The sequence below is a fragment of the Oncorhynchus keta genome, chromosome 30 (assembly GCF_023373465.1).
Source record: "Oncorhynchus keta strain PuntledgeMale-10-30-2019 chromosome 30, Oket_V2, whole genome shotgun sequence".
NCBI lineage: Eukaryota > Metazoa > Chordata > Actinopteri > Salmoniformes > Salmonidae > Oncorhynchus > Oncorhynchus keta.
The window spans coordinates 237,984-258,474 of NC_068450.1; the positions used below are offsets into that span (position 1 = coordinate 237,984).

The window sequence follows — 20,491 nt, forward strand, 5'->3', positions numbered from 1 at the left end:
AGGATCATCCTCCCAACCTTATTAATCCCTTGTGTCGGATCAAAGTCAGGATCATCCTCCTAACTGTACTAAATTCAGGATCAAAGTCAGGATCATCCTCCTAACTGTACTGATCAAAGTCAGGATCAAACTGTACTAAATTCAGGATCAAAGTCAGGATCATCCTCCTAACTGTACTAAATTCAGGATCAAAGTCAGGATCATCCTCCTAACTGTACTAAATTCAGGATCAAAGTCAGGATCATCCTCCTAACTGTACTACATTCATGATCAAAGTCAGGATCATCCTCCTAACTGTACTAAATTCAGGATCAAAGTCAGGATCATCCTCCTAACTGTACTAAATTCAGGATAAAAGTCAGGATCATCCTCCTAACTGTATTAATCCCCGGATCAAAGTCAGGATCATCCTCCTAACTGTACTAAATTCAGGATCAAAGTCAGGATCATCCTCCTAACTGTACTAAATTCAGGATCAAAGTCAGGATCATCCTCCTAACTGTACTAAATTCAGGATCAAAGTCAGGATCATCCTCCTAACTCTCCTAAATTCAGGATCAAAGTCAGGATCATCCTCCTAACTGTACTAAATTCAGGATCAAAGTCAGGATCATCCTCCTAACTGTACTAAATTCAGGATCAAAATCAGGATCATCCTCCTAACTGTACTAAATTCAGGATCAAAGTGGCCAAACCAAACCAAAGATGAGCTGCTTTAATGATAAGTGCAGCAATTCAGATGTCCTTTATTTTGTCATTAATATCAGTCCGTACAGCAGTGTGGTGTTCTGTTACAGCCAAAGATAACGATCCATCAACACGTCTTTGAATTGATAGGACAAGAGTAGTTTAATTATTTAGAAGTACCAGTTAGATGAAGTAGGGGCACATCAAACATTTACACATACAATGCCTTCTCTCAACTTTAAACCTCAGTCAGTCAGTCAGGTAGAAACCAGGTAACCATTACAATGCCTTCTCTCAACTTTAAACCTCAGTCAGTCAGTCAGGTAGAAACCAGGTAACCATTACAATGCCTTCTCTCAACTTTAAACCTCAGTCAGTCAGTCAGGTAGAAACCAGGTAACCATTACAATGCCTTCTCTCAACTTTAAACCTCAGTCAGTCAGGTAGAAACCAGGTAACCATTACAATGCCTTCTCTCAACTTTAAACCTCAGTCAGTCAGTCAGGTAGAAACCAGGTAACCATTACAATGCCTTCTCTCAACTTTAAACCTCAGTCAGTCAGTCAGGTAGAAACCAGGTAATCATTACAATGCCTTCTCTCAACGTTAAACCTCAGTCAGTCAGTCAGGTAGAAACCAGGTAACCATTACAATGCCTTCTCTCAACTTTAAACCTCAGTCAGTCAGGTAGAAACCAGGTAATCATTACAATGCCTTCTCTCAACTTTAAACCTCAGTCAGTCAGGTAGAAACCAGGTAACCATTACAATGCCTTCTCTCAACTTTAAACCTCAGTCAGTCAGTCAGGTAGAAACCAGGTAACCATTACAATGCCTTCTCTCAACTTTAAACCTCAGTCAGTCAGGTAGAAACCAGGTAATCATTACAATGCCTTCTCTCAACTTTAAACCTCAGTCAGTCAGGTAGAAACCAGGTAACCATTACAATGCCTTCTCTCAACTTTAAACCTCAGTCAGTCAGTCAGGTAGAAACCAGGTAATCATTACAATGCCTTCTCTAAACTTTAAACCTCAGTCAGTCAGTCAGGTAGAAACCAGGTAATCATTACAATGCCTTCTCTCAACTTTAAACCTCAGTCAGTCAGGTAGAAACCAGGTAACCATTACAATGCCTTCTCTCAACATTAAACCTCTCAGTCAGTCAGTCAGGTAGAAACCAGGTAATCATTACAATGCCTTCTCTCAACTTTAAACCTCAGTCAGTCAGTCAGGTAGAAACCAGGTAATCATTACAATGCCTTCTCTCAACTTTAAACCTCAGTCAGTCAGGTAGAAACCAGGTATTCATTACAATGCCTTCTCTCAACTTTAAACCTCAGTCAGTCAGTCAGGTAGAAACCAGGTAACCATTAGAATGCCTTCTCTCAACTTTAAACCTCAGTCAGTCAGGTAGAAACCAGGTAACCATTACAATGCCTTCTCTCAACTTTAAACCTCAGTCAGTCAGGTAGAAACCAGGTATTCATTACAATACCTTCTCTCAACTTTAAACCTCAGTCAGTCAGGTAGAAACCAGGTATTCATTACAATGCCTTCTCTCAACTTTAAACCTCAGTCAGTCAGTCAGGTAGAAACCAGGTATTCATTACAATGCCTTCTCTCAACTTTAAACCTCAGTCAGTCAGGTAGAAACCAGGTAACCATTACAATACCTTCTCTCAACTTTAAACCTCAGTCAGTCAGTCAGGTAGAAACCAGGTAACCATTACAATGCATTCTCTCAACTTTAAACCTCAGTCAGTCAGTCAGGTAGAAACCAGGTATTCATTACAATACCTTCTCTCAACTTTAAACCTCAGTCAGTCAGGTAGAAACCAGGTAACCATTACAATGCCTTCTCTCAACTTTAAACCTCAGTCAGTCAGGTAGAAACCAGGTAACCATTACAATGCCTTCTCTCAACTTTAAACCTCAGTCAGTCAGTCAGGTAGAAACCAGGTAACCATTACAATGCCTTCTCTCAACTTTAAACCTCAGTCAGTCAGGTAGAAACCAGGTTTTCATTACAATACCTTCTCTCAACTTTAAACCTCAGTAAGTCAGTCAGGTAGAAACCAGGTAACCATTACAATGCCTTCTCTCAACTTTAAACCTCAGTCAGTCAGGTAGAAACCAGGTAACCATTACAATGCCTTCTCTCAACTTTAAACCTCAGTCAGTCAGGTAGAAACCAGGTAACCATTACAATGCCTTCTCTCAACTTTAAACCTCAGTCAGTCAGGTAGAAACCAGGTAATCATTACAATGCCTTCTCTCAACTTTAAACCTCAGTCAGTCAGGTAGAAACCAGGTAACCGTTACAATGCCTTCTCTCAACTTTAAACCTCAGTCAGTCAGGTAGAAACCAGGTAACCATTACAATGCCTTCTCTCAACTTTAAACCTCAGTCAGTCAGGTAGAAACCAGGTAACCATTACAATGCCTTCTCTCAACTTTAAACCTCAGTCAGTCAGTCAGGTAGAAACCAGGTAACCATTACAATACCTTCTCTCAACTTTAAACCTCAGTCAGTCAGTCAGGTAGAAACCAGGTAACCATTACAATGCCTTCTCTCAACTTTAAACCTCAGTCAGTCAGGTAGAAACCAGGTAACCATTACAATGCCTTCTCTCAACTTTAAACCTCAGTCAGTCAGGTAGAAACCAGGTAACCATTACAATGCCTTCTCTCAACTTTAAACCTCAGTCAGTCAGTCAGGTAGAAACCAGGTAACCATTACAATACCTTCTCTCAACTTTAAACCTCAGTCAGTCAGTCAGGTAGAAACCAGGTAACCATTACAATGCCTTCTCTCAACTTTAAACCTCAGTCAGTCAGTCAGGTAGAAACCAGGTATTCATTACAATACCTTCTCTCAACTTTAAACCTCAGTCAGTCAGGTAGAAACCAGGTAACCATTACAATGCCTTCTCTCAACTTTAAACCTCAGTCAGTCAGGTAGAAACCAGGTAACCATTACAATGCCTTCTCTCAACTTTAAACCTCAGTCAGTCAGTCAGGTAGAAACCAGGTAACCATTACAATACCTTCTCTCAACTTTAAACCTCAGTCAGTCAGGTAGAAACCAGGTAATCATTACAATGCCTTCTCTCAACTTTAAACCTCAGTCAGTCAGTCAGGTAGAAACCAGGTAACCATTACAATACCTTCTCTCAACTTTAAACCTCAGTCAGTCAGTCAGGTAGAAACCAGGTAACCATTACAATACCTTCTCTCAACTTTAAACCTCAGTCAGTCAGTCAGGTAGAAACCAGGTATTCATTACAATACCTTCTCTCAACTTTAAACCTCAGTCAGTCAGGTAGAAACCAGGTAACCATTACAATACCTTCTCTCAACTTTAAACCTCAGTCAGTCAGGTAGAAACCAGGTAATCATTACAATGCCTTCTCTCAACTTTAAACCTCAGTCAGTCAGTCAGGTAGAAACCAGGTAACCATTACAATACCTTCTCTCAACTTTAAACCTCAGTCAGTCAGTCAGGTAGAAACCAGGTAACCATTACAATACCTTCTCTCAACTTTAAACCTCAGTCAGTCAGTCAGGTAGAAACCAGGTAAGGTCATTACAATACCTTCTCTCAACTTTAAACCTCAGTCAGTCAGGTAGAAACCAGGTAACCATTACAATGCCTTCTCTCAACTTTAAACCTCAGTCAGTCAGGTAGAAACCAGGTAACCATTACAATGCCTTCTCTCAACTTTAAACCTCAGTCAGTCAGTCAGGTAGAAACCAGGTAACCATTACAATGCCTTCTCTCAACTTTAAACCTCAGTCAGTCAGTCAGGTAGGTAACCATTACAATACCTTCTCTCAACTTTAAAACAGTCAGGTAGAAAAGGTCATTACAATGCCTTCTCTCAACTTTAAACCTCAGTCAGTCAGGTAGAAACCAGGTAACCATTACAATGCCTTCTCTCAACTTTAAACCTCAGTCAGTCAGTCAGGTAGAAACCAGGTAACCATTACAATGCCTTCTCTCAACTTTAAACCTCAGTCAGTCAGGTAGAAACCAGGTAACCATTACAATGCCTTCTTTAAACCTCTTTAAACCTCAGTCAACTTTAAACCTCAGTCAGTCAGTCAGGTAGAAACCAGGTAACCATTACAATGCCTTCTCTCAACTTTAAACCTCAGTCAGTCAGTCAGGTAGAAACCAGGTAACCATTACAATGCCTTCTCTCAACTTTAAACCTCAGTCAGTCAGGTAGAAACCAGGTAATCATTACAATGCCTTCTCTCAACTTTAAACCTCAGTCAGTCAGGTAGAAACCAGGTAACCATTACAATGCCTTCTCTCAACTTTAAACCTCAGTCAGTCAGGTAGAAACCAGGTAACCATTACAATGCCTTCTCTCAACTTTAAACCTCAGTCAGTCAGTCAGGTAGAAACCAGGTAACCATTACAATGCCTTCTCTCAACTTTAAACCTCAGTCAGTCAGTCAGGTAGAAACCAGGTAACCATTACAATACCTTCTCTCAACTTTAAACCTCAGTCAGTCAGTCAGGTAGAAACCAGGTAACCATTACAATGCCTTCTCTCAACTTTAACTTTAAACCTCAGTCAGTCAGTCAGGTAGAAACCAGGTAACCATTACAATGCCTTCTCTCAACTTTAAACCTCAGTCAGTCAGTCAGGTAGAAACCAGGTAACCATTACAATACCTTCTCTCAACTTTAAACCTCAGTCAGTCAGTCAGGTAGAAACCAGGTAATCATTACAATGCCTTCTCTCAACTTTAAACCTCAGTCAGTCAGGTAGAAACCAGGTAATCATTACAATACCTTCTCTCAACTTTAAACCTCAGTCAGTCAGTCAGGTAGAAACCAGGTAACCATTACAATGCCTTCTCTCAACTTTAAACCTCAGTCAGTCAGTCAGGTAGAAACCAGGTAACCATTACAATACCTTCTCTCAACTTTAAACCTCAGTCAGTCAGGTAGAAACCAGGTAATCATTACAATGCCTTCTCTCAACTTTAAACCTCAGTCAGTCAGGTAGAAACCAGGTAACCATTACAATGCCTTCTCTCTACTTTAAACCTCAGTCAGTCAGTCAGGTAGAAACCAGGTAACCATTACAATGCCTTCTCTCAACTTTAAACCTCAGTCAGTCAGGTAGAAACCAGGTAACCATTACAATGCCTTCTCTCAACTTTAAACCTCAGTCAGTCAGTCAGGTAGAAACCAGGTAACCATTACAATGCCTTCTCTCAACTTTAAACCTCAGTCAGTCAGTCAGGTAGAAACCAGGTAACCATTACAATGCCTTCTCTCAACTTTAAACCTCAGTCAGTCAGGTAGAAACCAGGTAATCATTACAATGCCTTCTCTCAACTTTAAACCTCAGTCAGTCAGGTAGAAACCAGGTAACCATTACAATGCCTTCTCTCAACTTTAAACCTCAGTCAGTCAGGTAGAAACCAGGTAACCATTACAATGCCTTCTCTCAACTTTAAACCTCAGTCAGTCAGTCAGGTAGAAACCAGGTAACCATTACAATGCCTTCTCTCAACTTTAAACCTCAGTCAGTCAGTCAGGTAGAAACCAGGTAACCATTACAATACCTTCTCTCAACTTTAAACCTCAGTCAGTCAGTCAGGTAGAAACCAGGTAACCATTACAATGCCTTCTCTCAACTTTAAACCTCAGTCAGTCAGTCAGGTAGAAACCAGGTAACCATTACAATGCCTTCTCTCAACTTTAAACCTCAGTCAGTCAGTCAGGTAGAAACCAGGTAACCATTACAATACCTTCTCTCAACTTTAAACCTCAGTCAGTCAGTCAGGTAGAAACCAGGTAATCATTACAATGCCTTCTCTCAACTTTAAACCTCAGTCAGTCAGGTAGAAACCAGGTAATCATTACAATACCTTCTCTCAACTTTAAACCTCAGTCAGTCAGTCAGGTAGAAACCAGGTAATCATTACAATGCCTTCTCTCAACTTTAAACCTCAGTCAGTCAGGTAGAAACCAGGTAATCATTGTAAGGCCATTCAGGCCAGACAGTTGCAGTTTCACCACAACCTTATTAAGGTCCTTATAAAGTGTCATATTAATCCTCAAATAGGGCCAGGAGTTTTTCCTGGTCAGGTAACTATAGGGTCTAGAGTATCCTAGTCATACTATAGGGTCTAGAGTATCCTAGTTATACCATACGGCCAGGTAACTATAGGGTCTAGAGTATCCTAGTTATACCATATGGTCAGGTAACTATAGGGTCCAGAGTTTTTCTTGCACAGGTCGCTTGTGAGGTCAGGAAAACTCCTGGTCCTAGTCGTCATCATTGATGAGTTGCTTTAATGTTATGTGCAGCAATTCAGATGTCCTTTATTTTGGCACTAATATCACTCCATACTTACAGCAGTATAGTGTCCTGTCCAGGGGGTCTACTCCACATAGCAGTATAGTGTTCAGTGTCCTGTCCAGGGGGTGTACTCCACACAGCAGTATAGTGTCCTGTCCAGGGGATGTACTGCACACAGCAGTATAGTGTCCTGTCCAGGGGATGTACTCCACACAGCAGTATAGTGTTCAGTGTCCTGTCCAGGGGGTGTACTCCACACAGCAGTATAGTGTCCTGTCCAGGGGATGTACTCCACACAGCAGTATAGTGTCCTGTCCAGGGGGTGTACTCCACACAGCAGTATAGTGTCCTGTCCAGGGGATGTACTCCACACAGCAGTAAAGTGTCCTGTCCAGGGGGTGTAATCCACACAGCAGTATAGTGTTCAGTGTCCTGTCCAGGGGGTGTACTCCACACAGTAGTATAGTGTCCTGTCCAGGGGATGTACTCCACACAGTAGTATAGTGTCCTGTTCAGGGGGTGTAATCCACACAGCAGTATAGTGTTCAGTGTCCTGTCCAGGGGGTGTACTCCACACAGTAGTATAGTGTCCTGTCCAGGGGATGTACTCCACACAGTAGTATAGTGTCCTATCCAGGGGGTGTAATCCACACAGTAGTATAGTGTCCTATCCAGGGGGTGTACTCCACACAGCAGTATAGTGTCCTATCCAGGGGGTGTAATCCACACAGTAGTATAGTGTCCTATCCAGGGGGTGTAATCCACACAGCAGTATAGTGTCCTGTCCATGGGATGTACTCCACACAGCAGTATAGTGTCCTGTCCAGAGGATGTACTCCACACAGCAGTAAAGTGTCCTGTCCAGGGGGTGTAATCCACACAGCAGTATAGTGTTCAGTGTCCTGTCCTGGGGGTGTACTGCACACAGTAGTATAGTGTCCTGTCCAGGGGATGTACTCCACACAGCAGTATAGTGTCCTGTCCAGAGGATGTACTCCACACAGCAGTATAGTATAGATGGACTCCTGTCCTACGGGCCGTTCTGGTTCACTCTACAGAAACAGAAGATGGACTCCTACCCTACGGGCCGTTCTGGTTCACTCTACAGAAACAGAAGATGGACTCCTACCCTACGGGCCGTTCTGGTTCACTCTACAGAAACAGAAGATGGACTACGGGCCGTTCTGGTTCACTCTACAGAAACAGGAAATGGACTCCTGCCCTACGGGGCCGTTCTGGTTCACTCTACAGAAACAGGAGATGGTCTCCTGCACTATGGACCGTTCTGGTTCCCTCTACAGAAACAGGAGATGGACTCCTGCCCTACGGGCCGTTCTGGTTCACTCTACAGAAACAGGAGATGGACTCCTGCCATACGGACCGTTCTGGTTCACTCTACAGAAACAGGAAATGGACTCCTGCCCTACGGACCGTTCTGGTTCACTCTACAGAAACAGGAAATGGACTCCTGCCCTATGGACAGTTCTGGTTCACTCTACAGAAACAGGAGATGGACTCCTGCCCTACGGACCGTTCTGGTTCACTCTATAGAAACAGGAGATGGACTCCTGCCCTATGGATTGTTCTGGTTCACTCTACAGAAACAGGAGATGGACTCCTGCCCTACGGACCGTTCTGGTTCACTCTACAGAAACAGGAGATGGACTCCTGCCCTACGGACCGTTCTGGTTCACTCTACAGAAACAGGAGATGGACTCCTGCCCTATGGATTGTTCTGGTTCACTCTACAGAAACAGGAGATGGACTCCTGCCCTACGGACCGTTCTGGTTCACTCTACAGAAACAGGAGATGGACTCCTGCCCTACGGACCGTTCTGGTTCACTCTACAGAAACAGGAGATGGACTCCTGCCCTATGGATTGTTCTGGTTCACTCTACAGAAACAGGAGATGGACTCCTGCCCTACGGACCGTTCTGGTTCACTCTACAGAAACAGGAGATGGACTCCTGTCCTATGGACCGTTCTGGCTCCGACAAGGTTTATAAAAAAAAAAAAATCATCAGCCTCAGATTCCCTTTGTAATGGTACTAATTTCACTCCACACAGCAGCCTCAATCAGACGGCAGATCAATCAACCAATCAGACCGCAGACCAATCAGACGGCCGTAGGAGGGTGTCCTCCATTCAGAGACATCCTCCTTAGTGACCGGGTCCTGAAGGATCCCTCAGGGTGAATACTGTCTGGTTTAGCCTCACACCTGAACACCATGAGGAACCCATTCCTGTAGTTCTTATTCATCCAGCCGTACAGGAGCGGGTTGGCGAAGGTGGAGCACATGGCTACCATGTGGAAGAGAGTATAGATGAGCTTGTATTGTCTTAATCTGAGGACCAGGTCTAGGTCACTGGCTAGTTGAAACACGTGGAAGGGTAGCCAGCATGTGGCGAAGACTACAACCACCATAACCAGCATCTTGGTGGTCTTCTTCCTGCGCTGGATGGCGTCGATGCGGCTCGCTGGACTCACGTGGTTCTTCAGCTTCACCCAGATGCAGATGTAGGCATAACTGATGATGGACAGTGGCAGCACGTACTGCAGCAGTAACATAGACAGGCTGTAAATGACTCCGTCTCTGCTGCTGCCGTACGGCCACTTCTCATAGCAGACTGAGATCCTCAGGTTGATGGACGGGATCTCCTCCTGACGGTACTCTCTGAAGATGGCGAGCGGGCCGGCCAGCACGGCGGACAGCGTCCAGGTGAGAGCCATGATGAGCAGGCTGCTTCGCCAGGTGAGTCGCTGGCCCAGGTGGAACACGATACACCTGTAGCGCTCCAGAGCGATGACGGTCAGCGTCAGGATCGATACGTGCACGCTCAGCGCCTGGGCGAACGGGACCATGTGACACAGCACCGCGCCGAACTTCCACTCGTCGAGCAAGGTATAAACCAGTGTGAACGGTAAACACAACGTATCCACCAACAGGTCGGCCAGGGCCAGGTTAGCTATGAAGAAGTTAGTGACTGTCCTCATGTTCCGTAAGCGGATGATCATGTAGATGACAAGGGCGTTGCCTACTAGACCCAGTAGGATGATCAGACTATACGCTGTGATCAAAGCAGCCTGGACTCCTACATGCTTGGTGATGTCAGAGTGGAACCCCGGCCTGTCGAGGTGGAGGCTGAGACTGTCGTTACCCAGGATGCCTTGTTGCATGTGGGTGGAGGTGGTGTCCATGTGGACTGGCAGGTCAGGTGCTCGGTCGGCCGTGCTGTTGGTGGGAGGGAGGGGGGGAGGGAAGGAGGGAGGGGGAAGGAAGGAAGGAAGGAAGGAAGGAAGGAAGGAAGGAAGGAAGGAAGGAAGGAAGGAAGGAAGGAAGGAAGGAAGGAAGGAAGGAAGGAAGGAAGGGGGGTTCATTGCACAAGAAGAACTAGGTAGATGGTTGCAAATGAGCTTCTAGTAATTTACATTCAGTGGACACCACATGCATGCTGGTCTGGATCCTATAGATTCTTGGACGGTGAACTTGAGGAAAATACTGAATCATTACTGGCTCAAAAACAATCAGATAAAAATAAGTGGCACCCTGTTCCATAAACATAAACTTTTAATGTGATCTGATTCGATATATGATCTGATATGATATATGATCTGATATGATATATTATCTGATATGATCTATGATCTGATATGATCTGATCTGATCTATTATCTGATATGATCTATGATCTGATATGATATATGATCTGATATGATCTGATCTATTATCTGATATGATATATGATCTGATATGATCTGATCTGATATGATCTATGATCTGATATGATCTATGCTCTGATATGATATGATATATGATCTGATATGATCTGATATGATCTATTATCTGATGTGATCTATGATCTGATATGATCTATGCTCTGATATGATATGATATATGATCTGATATGATCTATTCTCTGATCTGATCTATGATCTGATCTATTATCTGATATGATCTATTATCTGATATGATATGATCTATGATCTGATATGATCTGATATGATCTATGATCTGATATGATCTGATATGATTTATTTTATCTGATATGATCTATTATCTGATATGATCTATTATCTGATTTGATCTGATCTATGATCTGATATGATCTGATATGATCTGATATTATTTATTTTATCGGATATGATCTATGATCTGATATGATATTATGTATTATCTGATATGATCTGATCTATTATCTGATATGATCTATTATCTGATATGATCTATGATCTGATATGATCTGATCTATTATCTGATATGATCTGATCTATTATCTGATATGATCTATTATCTGATATGATCTGATCTATGATCTGATATGATCTATTATCTGATATGATCTATTATCTGATATGATCTATTATCTGATATGATCTGATATGATCTATGATCTATTATCTGATATGATCTGATATGATCTGATCTATTATCTGATATGATCTGATATGATCTATTATCTGATATGATCTGATATGATCTGATCTATTATCTGATATGATCTGATCTATTATCTGATATGATCTGATATGATCTATTATCTGATATGATCTATTATCTGATATGATCTGATATGATCTATTATCTGATATGATCTGATATGATCTATGATCTATTATCTGATATGATCTGATATGATCTGATCTATTATCTGATATGATCTGATCTATTATCTGATATTATCTATGATCTGATCTGATCTATGATCTGATATGATCTGATCTATTATCTGATATGATCTGATCTATTATCTGATATGATCTGATCTATTATCTGATATGATCTATTATCTGATATGATCTGATCTATGATCTGATATGATCTATTATCTGATATGATCTGATATCTGATATGATCTATTATCTGATATGATCTATGATCTGATATGATCTGATATGATCTATTATCTGATATGATCTATGATCTGATATGATCTATTATCTGATATGATCTATTATCTATGATCTGATATGATCTGATATGATCTATTATCTGATATGATCTGATATGATCTATTATCTGATATGATCTATGATCTGATATGATCTATTATCTATGATCTGATATGATCTGATATGATCTATTATCTGATATGATATATTATCTGATATGATCTATTATCTATTATCTGATATGATCTATTATCTATGATCTGATATGATCTATGATCTGATATGATCTATTATCTGATATGATCTATTTTCTATTATCTGATATGATCTATGATCTGATATGATATATTATCTGATATGATCTATTATCTGATATGATCTATGATCTGATATGATCTATGATCTGATATGATCTATTATCTGATATGATCTATGATATGATCTGATCTGATCTATTATCTGATATGATCTATGATCTGATATCTGATATGATCTGATATGATCTGATATGATCTATGATCTGATATGATCTGATATGATCTATGATCTGATATGATCTATGATCTGATATGATCTATTATCTGATATGATCTATTATCTGATATGATCTATTTTCTATTATCTGATATGATCTATTATCTATGATCTGATATGATCTATGATCTGATATGATCTATTATCTGATATGATCTATTTTCTATTATCTGATATGATCTATGATCTGATATGATATATTATCTGATATGATCTATTATCTGATATGATCTGATCTATTATCTGATATGATCTATGATCTGATATGATCTAGTTTTTAGTTTAGTTTATTTTATTTTTACAGGGACAGTGCACATTAATCAACGTTTCAGTAAAAGTGCCGGTTTTAGCCAGCCGGCTAATTTTCAACCGCAGTCCCTGGGCAGGTTATTAAAAACAATTACAATATAGACAATAGCACCATAGACACAGCAACATAGCAACATAGGACAAGCAAGACATAGCATACAGACAGAGCAACATAGAACAAAAAGCAGCAAGACAAAATTCATAAAAGCAACAAAGCAATCTATTATCTGATATGATCTATGATCTGATATGATCTATTATCTGATATGATCTATTATCTGATATGATCTATTATCTGATATGATCTATTGTCTGATATGATCTATTATCTGATATGATATATTATCTGATATGATCTATTATCTGATATGATCTATGATCTGATATGATCTATGATCTGATATGATCTATTATCTGATATGATCTATTGTCTGATATGATCTGATCTATGATCTGATATGATCTCATCCCTCCAACCCTCCCAGCACCTCATCCCTGCCAGCCTCCAATCCTCCCAGCACCTCATCCCTGCCATCCTCCAACCCTCCCAGCACCTCATCCCTGCCAGCCTCCAATCCTCCCAGCACCTCATCCATGCCAGCCTCAGCCTCCAATCCTCCCAGCACCTCATCCCTGCCAGCCTCAGCCTCCAACCCACCCAGCACCTTATCCCTGCCAGACCCAGCCTCCAATCCTCCCAGCACCTCATCCCTGCCAGCCTCATTCCCCAACCCTCCCAGCACCTCATCCCTGCCAGCCTCCAATCCTCCCAGCACCTCATCCCTGCCAGCCTCATTCCCCAACCCTCCCAGCACCTCATCCCTGCCAGCCTCCAATCCTCCCAGCACCTCATCCCTGCCATCCTCCAACCCTCCCAGCACCTCATCCCTGCCAGCCTCCAACCCACCCAGCACCTCATCCCTGCCAACCTCAGCCTCCAACATCCCAGCACCTCATCCCTGCCAGTCTCAGCCTTCAACCCTCCCAGCACCTCATCCCTGCCAGCCTCCAATCCTCCCAGCACCTCATCCCTGCCAGCCTCCAACCCTCCCAGCAACTCATCCAAGCCTCAGCCTCCAACCCTCCCAGCACCTCATCCCTCCCAGCCTCAGCCTCCAACCATCCCAGCACCTCATCCCTCCCAGCCTCAGATCCTCCCAGCACCTCATCCCTGCCAGTCTCCAACCCTCCCAGCACCTCATCCCTGCCAGCCTCATCCTCTAATCCTCCCAGCACCTCATCCCTCCCAGCCTCCAACCCTCCCAGCACCTCATCCCTGCCAGCCTCAGCCTCCAACCCTCCCAGCACCTCATCCCTCCCAGCACCTCATCCCTCCCAGTCTCAGCCTCCAATCCTCCCAGGACCTCATCCCTCCCAGCACCTCAACCCTTCCAGCCTCAGCCTCCATCCCTCCCAACTCCAGGGGAGACAAACACAGATAGAAATGGAATGTGTTCTGGAATGCCAGAAAGAATTCCGACTGAAATATGGAATCAGAAGCATGCTGCATGCGTCTGGGTCAGAAATAAGGCATATGAATACATCTGGGTTTGTGTTTATTACGCAGGCTATACTGAGTGTAACGGCCCTCGTTTGTAGCATTAAGAGTGGACCAAGGTGCGGCGTGGTAGGCGTACACATCGTCTTTTTATCGATGACACCAACACGAAAATAACAAAGACAACAAAACGAAAGAGAACAGTTCTGTCAGGCACAGACACTAAAAAGAAAACAAGATCCCCACAAAACCCAAAAGGAAAAAAAGGACAACTTTATATGTGATCCCCAATCAGAGACAACGATAGACAGCTGCCTCTGATTGGGAACCACACTCGGCCAAACACACAGAAATAGAAAACATAGACTTTCCCACCCGAGTCCCACCGTGACCTAACCAAACAGAGAATAATAAGGATCTCTAAGGTCAGGGCGTGACACTGAGACTGAAGTATTAGGTGCTTAGTGATTGCCTCCAGGGCTTTGTAAAGAGCAGGCATTTGATTCCAATAAACGTATGTACCACACCGAAGTCAACTCACCATTTACGGTGGCTTGGGTTTGCGCCAGACATAGCGTTTTCTTTGATGGCCAAAAAGCTCAATTTTATTCTCATCGAACCAGAGTACTTTATTCCATGTGTTTGAGTGTCCCACATGCTTTCTGGAGAACACCTAACATGTTCGCTTATTTTTTTTCTGACCACTCTTCTGTAAAGCCCAGCTCTGTGGAGTCTACGGCTTAAAGTGGTCCTATGGACAGATACTCCAATCCCCGCTGTGGGGTTTTGCAGCTCCTTCAGGGTTATCTTTGGTCTCTTTGTTGCCTCTCTGACTAATGCCCTCCTTGCCTGGTCTGTGAGTTTTGGTGGGCGGCCCTCTCTTGGCAGGTTTGTTGTGGTGCCATATTCTTTCCATTCTTTAATAATGGATATAATGGTTCTCCGTGGGATGTTTAAAAGTTTCTGATATTTTTTTATAACCCAACCCTGATCTGTACTTCTCCACAACTTCGTCCCTGACCTGTTTGGAGAGATCGTTGGTCTTCATGGTGCCACTTGCTTGGTGGTGCCCCTTGCTTAGTGGTGTTTCAGACTCTGGGGCCTTTCAGAACAGGTGTATATACACTGAGATCATGTGACAGATCATGTGACACTTAGATTGCACACAGGTGGAGTTTATTTAACTAATTCTGTGACTTCTGAAGGTGATTGGTTGCACCAGATCTTATTCAGGGGCTTCGTAACAAAGGGGCTGAATACATACGGACACACCACTTTTCAGTTTTACATTTTTTTAAACCTTTTTTGAAACAAAGTCATTTTTTTTTTCATTTCACTTCACCAATTTTGAATATTTTTGTCCATGTCCATTACACTACTCCTCAAGATTCATGCGCAATTTCATTCTCCTTATTGTGTGTTGGGTTTAGTCTGTTGTGGATGTTATTTAATTATGTCTCAGTAGCCTCTATTTACCAAAGGCAGCGCTAATACATTTAACCAGAATCCATCACGCTGTGTAGCACTGAAACAGGAGATGATGGAAGTGGTTGCGTTAAGCTACGGATGGGTCTTTCTGATCCCTACACTATTAACTGTGATATATACCGTCTCGCTTTGATCAACCGAAAAATCAACAGTCATTTTTAATCATGTCAATGCACGCTCCAAATCAGTACTATATTATTGTACAGGTAAACTGCATACGTCTTCAGTAACCTATCCACCCGTTCAAATACTCACCTTTCCCCCTCTTAGTCGCAGGCTATAGCTCCTTGGTAAACGAGTCTTCAAATGAGATGTTGCACGGAACAAGTGAAAATCCTGAAGCTCCTCCTGAGCAGAGAAGAGAACTGAGCAGAGTGTAGCGCACATATGGTGTGTGTGCCTTCTCTCTCTCTCTCTCTCTCTCTCTCTCTCTCTCTCTCTCTCTCTCTCTCTTTCTCTCTCTCTCTCTCTCTCTCTCTCCTCTCTCTCTCTCTTTCTCTCTCCTCTCTCTCTCTCTCTCCTCTCTCTCTCTCTCTCTCTCTCTCTCTCTCTCTCTCTCTCTCTCTCTCTCTCTCTCTCTCTCTCTCTCTCTCACACCTTACAGTGAAATGCTCACTTACAAGCCCTTAACAAAAAATGCAGTTTTAAGAAAACAGATAAAAATAATTCTAAGAGATTAGATAATAATCAAAGGTTACAACAAATCATTAAAGAGCTAAATAACTAAATAATAGTAGCGAGGCTATATACAGGGGGTACCGGTAGAGTCAATGTGGAGGCTATATACAGGGTATTACGGTACAGAGTCAATGTGGAGGCTATATACAGGGTATTACGGTACACAGTCAATGTGGAGGCTATATACAGGGTATTACGGTACAGAGTCAATGTGGAGACTATATACAGGGTGTTACGGTACAGAGTCAGTGTGGAGGCTATATACAGGGTATTACGGTACAGAGTCAATGTGGAGGCTATATACAGGGTATTACGGTACAGAGTCAATGTGGAGGCTATATACAGGGCGTACAGGTACAGAGTCAGTGTGGAGGCTATATACAGGGTATTACGGTACAGAGTCAATGTGGAGGCTATATACAGGGGGTACAGGTACAGAGTCAATGGGCGGGGGCACCAGTTAGTCGAGGTAATTGAGGTAATATGTACATAAAGTGATAATAACAGAGAGTAGCAGAAGTGTAGAAGGGGGGCAAATAGTGGGTGGCCATTAGATGTTAGATGTTCAGGAGTCTTATGACTTCTGGGGGGCAGAAGCTGTTTCGAAGCCTCTTGGTCCTAGACTTGGCGTGCAGGTACTGCTTGCCGTGCTGCTTGCCTTGTCGTAGCAGAGAGAACTGTCTATGACAGCTGTCTCTCTCTGTAAGTATGGTCACTACTCTATCTCTGGTATAAACCTGTTAGCCTTCTGTAGCATCCAGCTGTCTCTCTCTGTAACTATGGTCAAACTTCTGTCTCTCTACTGTAGCTCTAATGGATATAACACATCTACCATTACTGTAACTCTATGGACTAAACTCTAACTGTAGCAATATTCATGGCTATACTGTAGCTACATGTACAATCACCTGCCCCTTTATATGGCCTTACTACAGCTCTACGGCATTCACGTAGCTACAAACATTCAGCTACCCCTTTATATGGCCTTACTACAGCTCTACGGCATTTGACCATTTCTAGGACCTTCCTCTGACACCGCCTGGTATAGAGGTCCTGGATGGCAGGAAGCTTGTCCCCAGTGATGTACAGGGACATACACACTACCCTCTGTAGTGCCTTACGGTCAGAGGCCAAGCAGTTTCCATACCAGGCAGTGATGCAACCAATGCTCTCGAAGTTGCAGCTGTAGAACCTTTTGAGGATCTGAGGACCCATGCCAAATCTTTTCAGTCTCCTGGGGTGGAATAGGTTTTGTCATGCCCTCTTCCCGACTGTCTTGGTGTGCTTGAACCACGTTAGTTTGTTGGTGATGTGGACATCAAGGATGTGGACTTGAAGCTCTCAACCTGCTCCACCACAGCCCTGTCGGCCCGCCTTTTTCTGTAGTCCACGATCAGCTCTTTTGTCTTGCTCACATTAAGGGAGAGGTTGCTGTCTTTGCACCACACTGCCAGTTCTCTGACCTCCTCCCTATAGGCGGTCTCATCGTTGTCGGTGATCAGGCCTACCACTGTTGTGTCGTCAGAAAACTTAATGATGGTGTTGGAGTCGTGTTTGGCCACGCAGTAGTGAGTGAACAGGGAGTACAGGAGGGGACTAAGCATGCACCCCTGAGGTGTCCCAGTGTTAAGGATCAGCGTGGCAGACGTGTTGTTGCCTGCCCTTACCACCTTGAGGTGGCCCGTTAGGAAGTCCAGGATCCAGTTGCAGAGAGAGGTGTTTAGTCACAGGATCCTTAGCATAATGGTGAGCTTCGTGGGAACTATGGTGTTGAACGCTGAGCTGTAATCAATGAACAGCATTCTCACATAGGTGTTCCTTTTGTCCAGGTGTGAAAGGGCAGTGTGTCGTGTGATTGAGATTGTGTCATCTGTGGATCTGTTTTGGCGGTATGCGAATTGGAGTGGGTCTCAGGTATCCGGGAGGATGCTGTTGATGTGAGCCATGACCACCCTTTCAAAGCACTTCATAGCTACCGATGTGAGTGCTACGGAGCAGTAATAATTTAGGCAGCTTACTTCAATTCCTTGGGCAAAGGGACTATTGTGGTCTGTTTGAAACATGTAGGTATTACAGATTCGGTCAGGTAGAGGTTGAAAATGTCACTGAAGACACTTGCCAGTTGGTCCGCTCATGCTTTGAGTACACGTCCTGGTAATCCGCCTGGCCCAGCGGCTTTGTGAATGTTGACCTGTTTAAAGGTCTGGCTTACATCGGCTATCGATAGCGTTATCACACAGTCATCCAGAACAGCTGGTGCTCTTGTGTATGCTTCAGTGTTGCTTGCCTCGAAGCGAGCATAAAAGGCATTAAGCCCGTCTGGTAGGCTCGTGTCACTGGGCAGCTCACGGCTGGGTTCCTCATTGTAGTTGTAATTGTTTGCAAGCGTCAGAGCTGTGTAGTAGGATTCAATCGTAATCCTGTATTGACCCTTTGCCTGTTTGATGGTTCGTCCGGATTAGTGTCCTGCTCCTTGAAAGCGGAAGCTCTAGCCTTTAGCTCGATGTGGATGTTGCCTGCAATCGATGGATTCTGGTTGGGGTATGTATGTACGGTCACTGTGGGGACGACGTCGTCAATGCACTTATTGATGAAGCCGATGACTGAGGTGGTGTACTCCTCAATGCCATTGGGGGAATCCAGGAACATATTCCAGTTTGTGCTAGCATAACAGTCCTGTAGCGTAGCATCTGCTTCATCTGACTGCATCCATTTTGAGCAAGTCACTGGTACTTCCTGCTTTAGTTTGTGCTTGTAAGCAGGAATCAGGAGGATAGAATTATGGTCAGATTTGCCAAATGGAGGGCAGGGGAGAGCGTTGTATGCATCTCTGTGTGTGGAGTGTGAGGTAGGTCTAGAGTTTGTTTTCCTCTGGTTGCATATGTGACATGCTGGTAAAAATATGGTAAAACTGATTTAAGTTTGCCTGCAGACCCCGGCCACTAGGAGCGCCGCTTCTGGGTGAGCATTTTCTTGTTTGCTTATGGCCTTATACAGTTGGTTGAATGTGGTGTTAGTGCCAGCATCGGTCTGTGGTGGTAAATAGACGGCTATGAATAATATACAGTGGGGCAAAAAAAATATTTAGTCAGCCACCAATTGTGCAAGTTCTCCCACTTAAAAAGATGAGAGAGGCCTGTAATTTTCATCATAGGTACACTTCAACTATGACAGACATAATGAGAGAAAAATAATCCAGAAAATCACAGGATTTTTAATGAATTTATTTGCAAATTATGGTGGAAAATAAGTATTTGGTCAATAACAAAAGTTTATCTCAATACTTTGTTATATACCCTTTGTTGGCAATGACAGAGGTCAAACGTTTTCTGTAAGTCTTCACAAGGTTTTCACACACTGTTGCTGGTATTTTGGCCCATTCCTCCATGCAGATCTCCTCTAGAGATTTACCCTTGCCATCTCATTATCCTTCAACCCTAACAGGAAACTCCTTACCACCTCATTCTCCTTCAACCCTAACAGGACACTCCTTACCACCTCATTCTCCTTCAACCCTAACATGACACTCCTTACCCTTGCCACCTCATTCTCCTTCAACCCTATCAGGACACTCCTTACCACCTCATTCTCCTTCAACCCTAACAGGACACTCCTTACCACCTCATTCTCCTTCAACCCTAACAGGACACTCCTTACCCTTGCCACCTCATTCAACCCTAACAGGACACTCCTTACCCTTGCCACCTCATTCAACCCTAACAGGACACTCCTTACCACCTCATTTCCCTTTCAACCCTAACAGGAAACTCCAGAAATTCAGGCGCATGTTCACCCCCACAGTTGCAGCATTTCCCTTCATCTGGCACACAATACTCTTCCCTTCTGCACACACTTGACACATGACCAAATCTTTTACATTTATGACACTGAAGGGGCTTGTGCACAAAAGCTCTTTCAGGGTATTTCATGAATCCAAACTTTATATGAGAAGGGAGAGACTCTTCATCAAAGAACAGTAGCATGGATGAAGTAAATGTATATTCTCCAGCAACCATACGGGTCAGTACCTACGGGTCAGTACCATACGGGTCAGTACCTACGGGTCAGTACCTACGG

At 43.3% G+C, this 20,491-nt stretch overlaps 1 protein-coding gene across 1 annotated transcript; it reads right to left on the reverse strand.

Moving 5' to 3' along the window:
* Positions 1-9,132: 9,132 nt before the first annotated feature.
* Positions 9,133-10,215, reverse strand: LOC127913718 (neuropeptide Y receptor type 2-like). The gene has a single exon (XM_052486966.1). It carries the CDS (start codon positions 10,213-10,215, stop codon positions 9,133-9,135), a length of 1,083 nt encoding a protein of 360 aa, XP_052342926.1.
* Between the last annotated feature and the right edge of the window lie 10,276 nt (positions 10,216-20,491).

What these genes read in the sequence shown, in the direction of transcription:
- LOC127913718 (XM_052486966.1), bottom strand. Translation starts at nt 10,215, where the DNA reads ATGGACACCACCTCCACCCACATGCAACAAGGCATCCTGGGTAACGAC.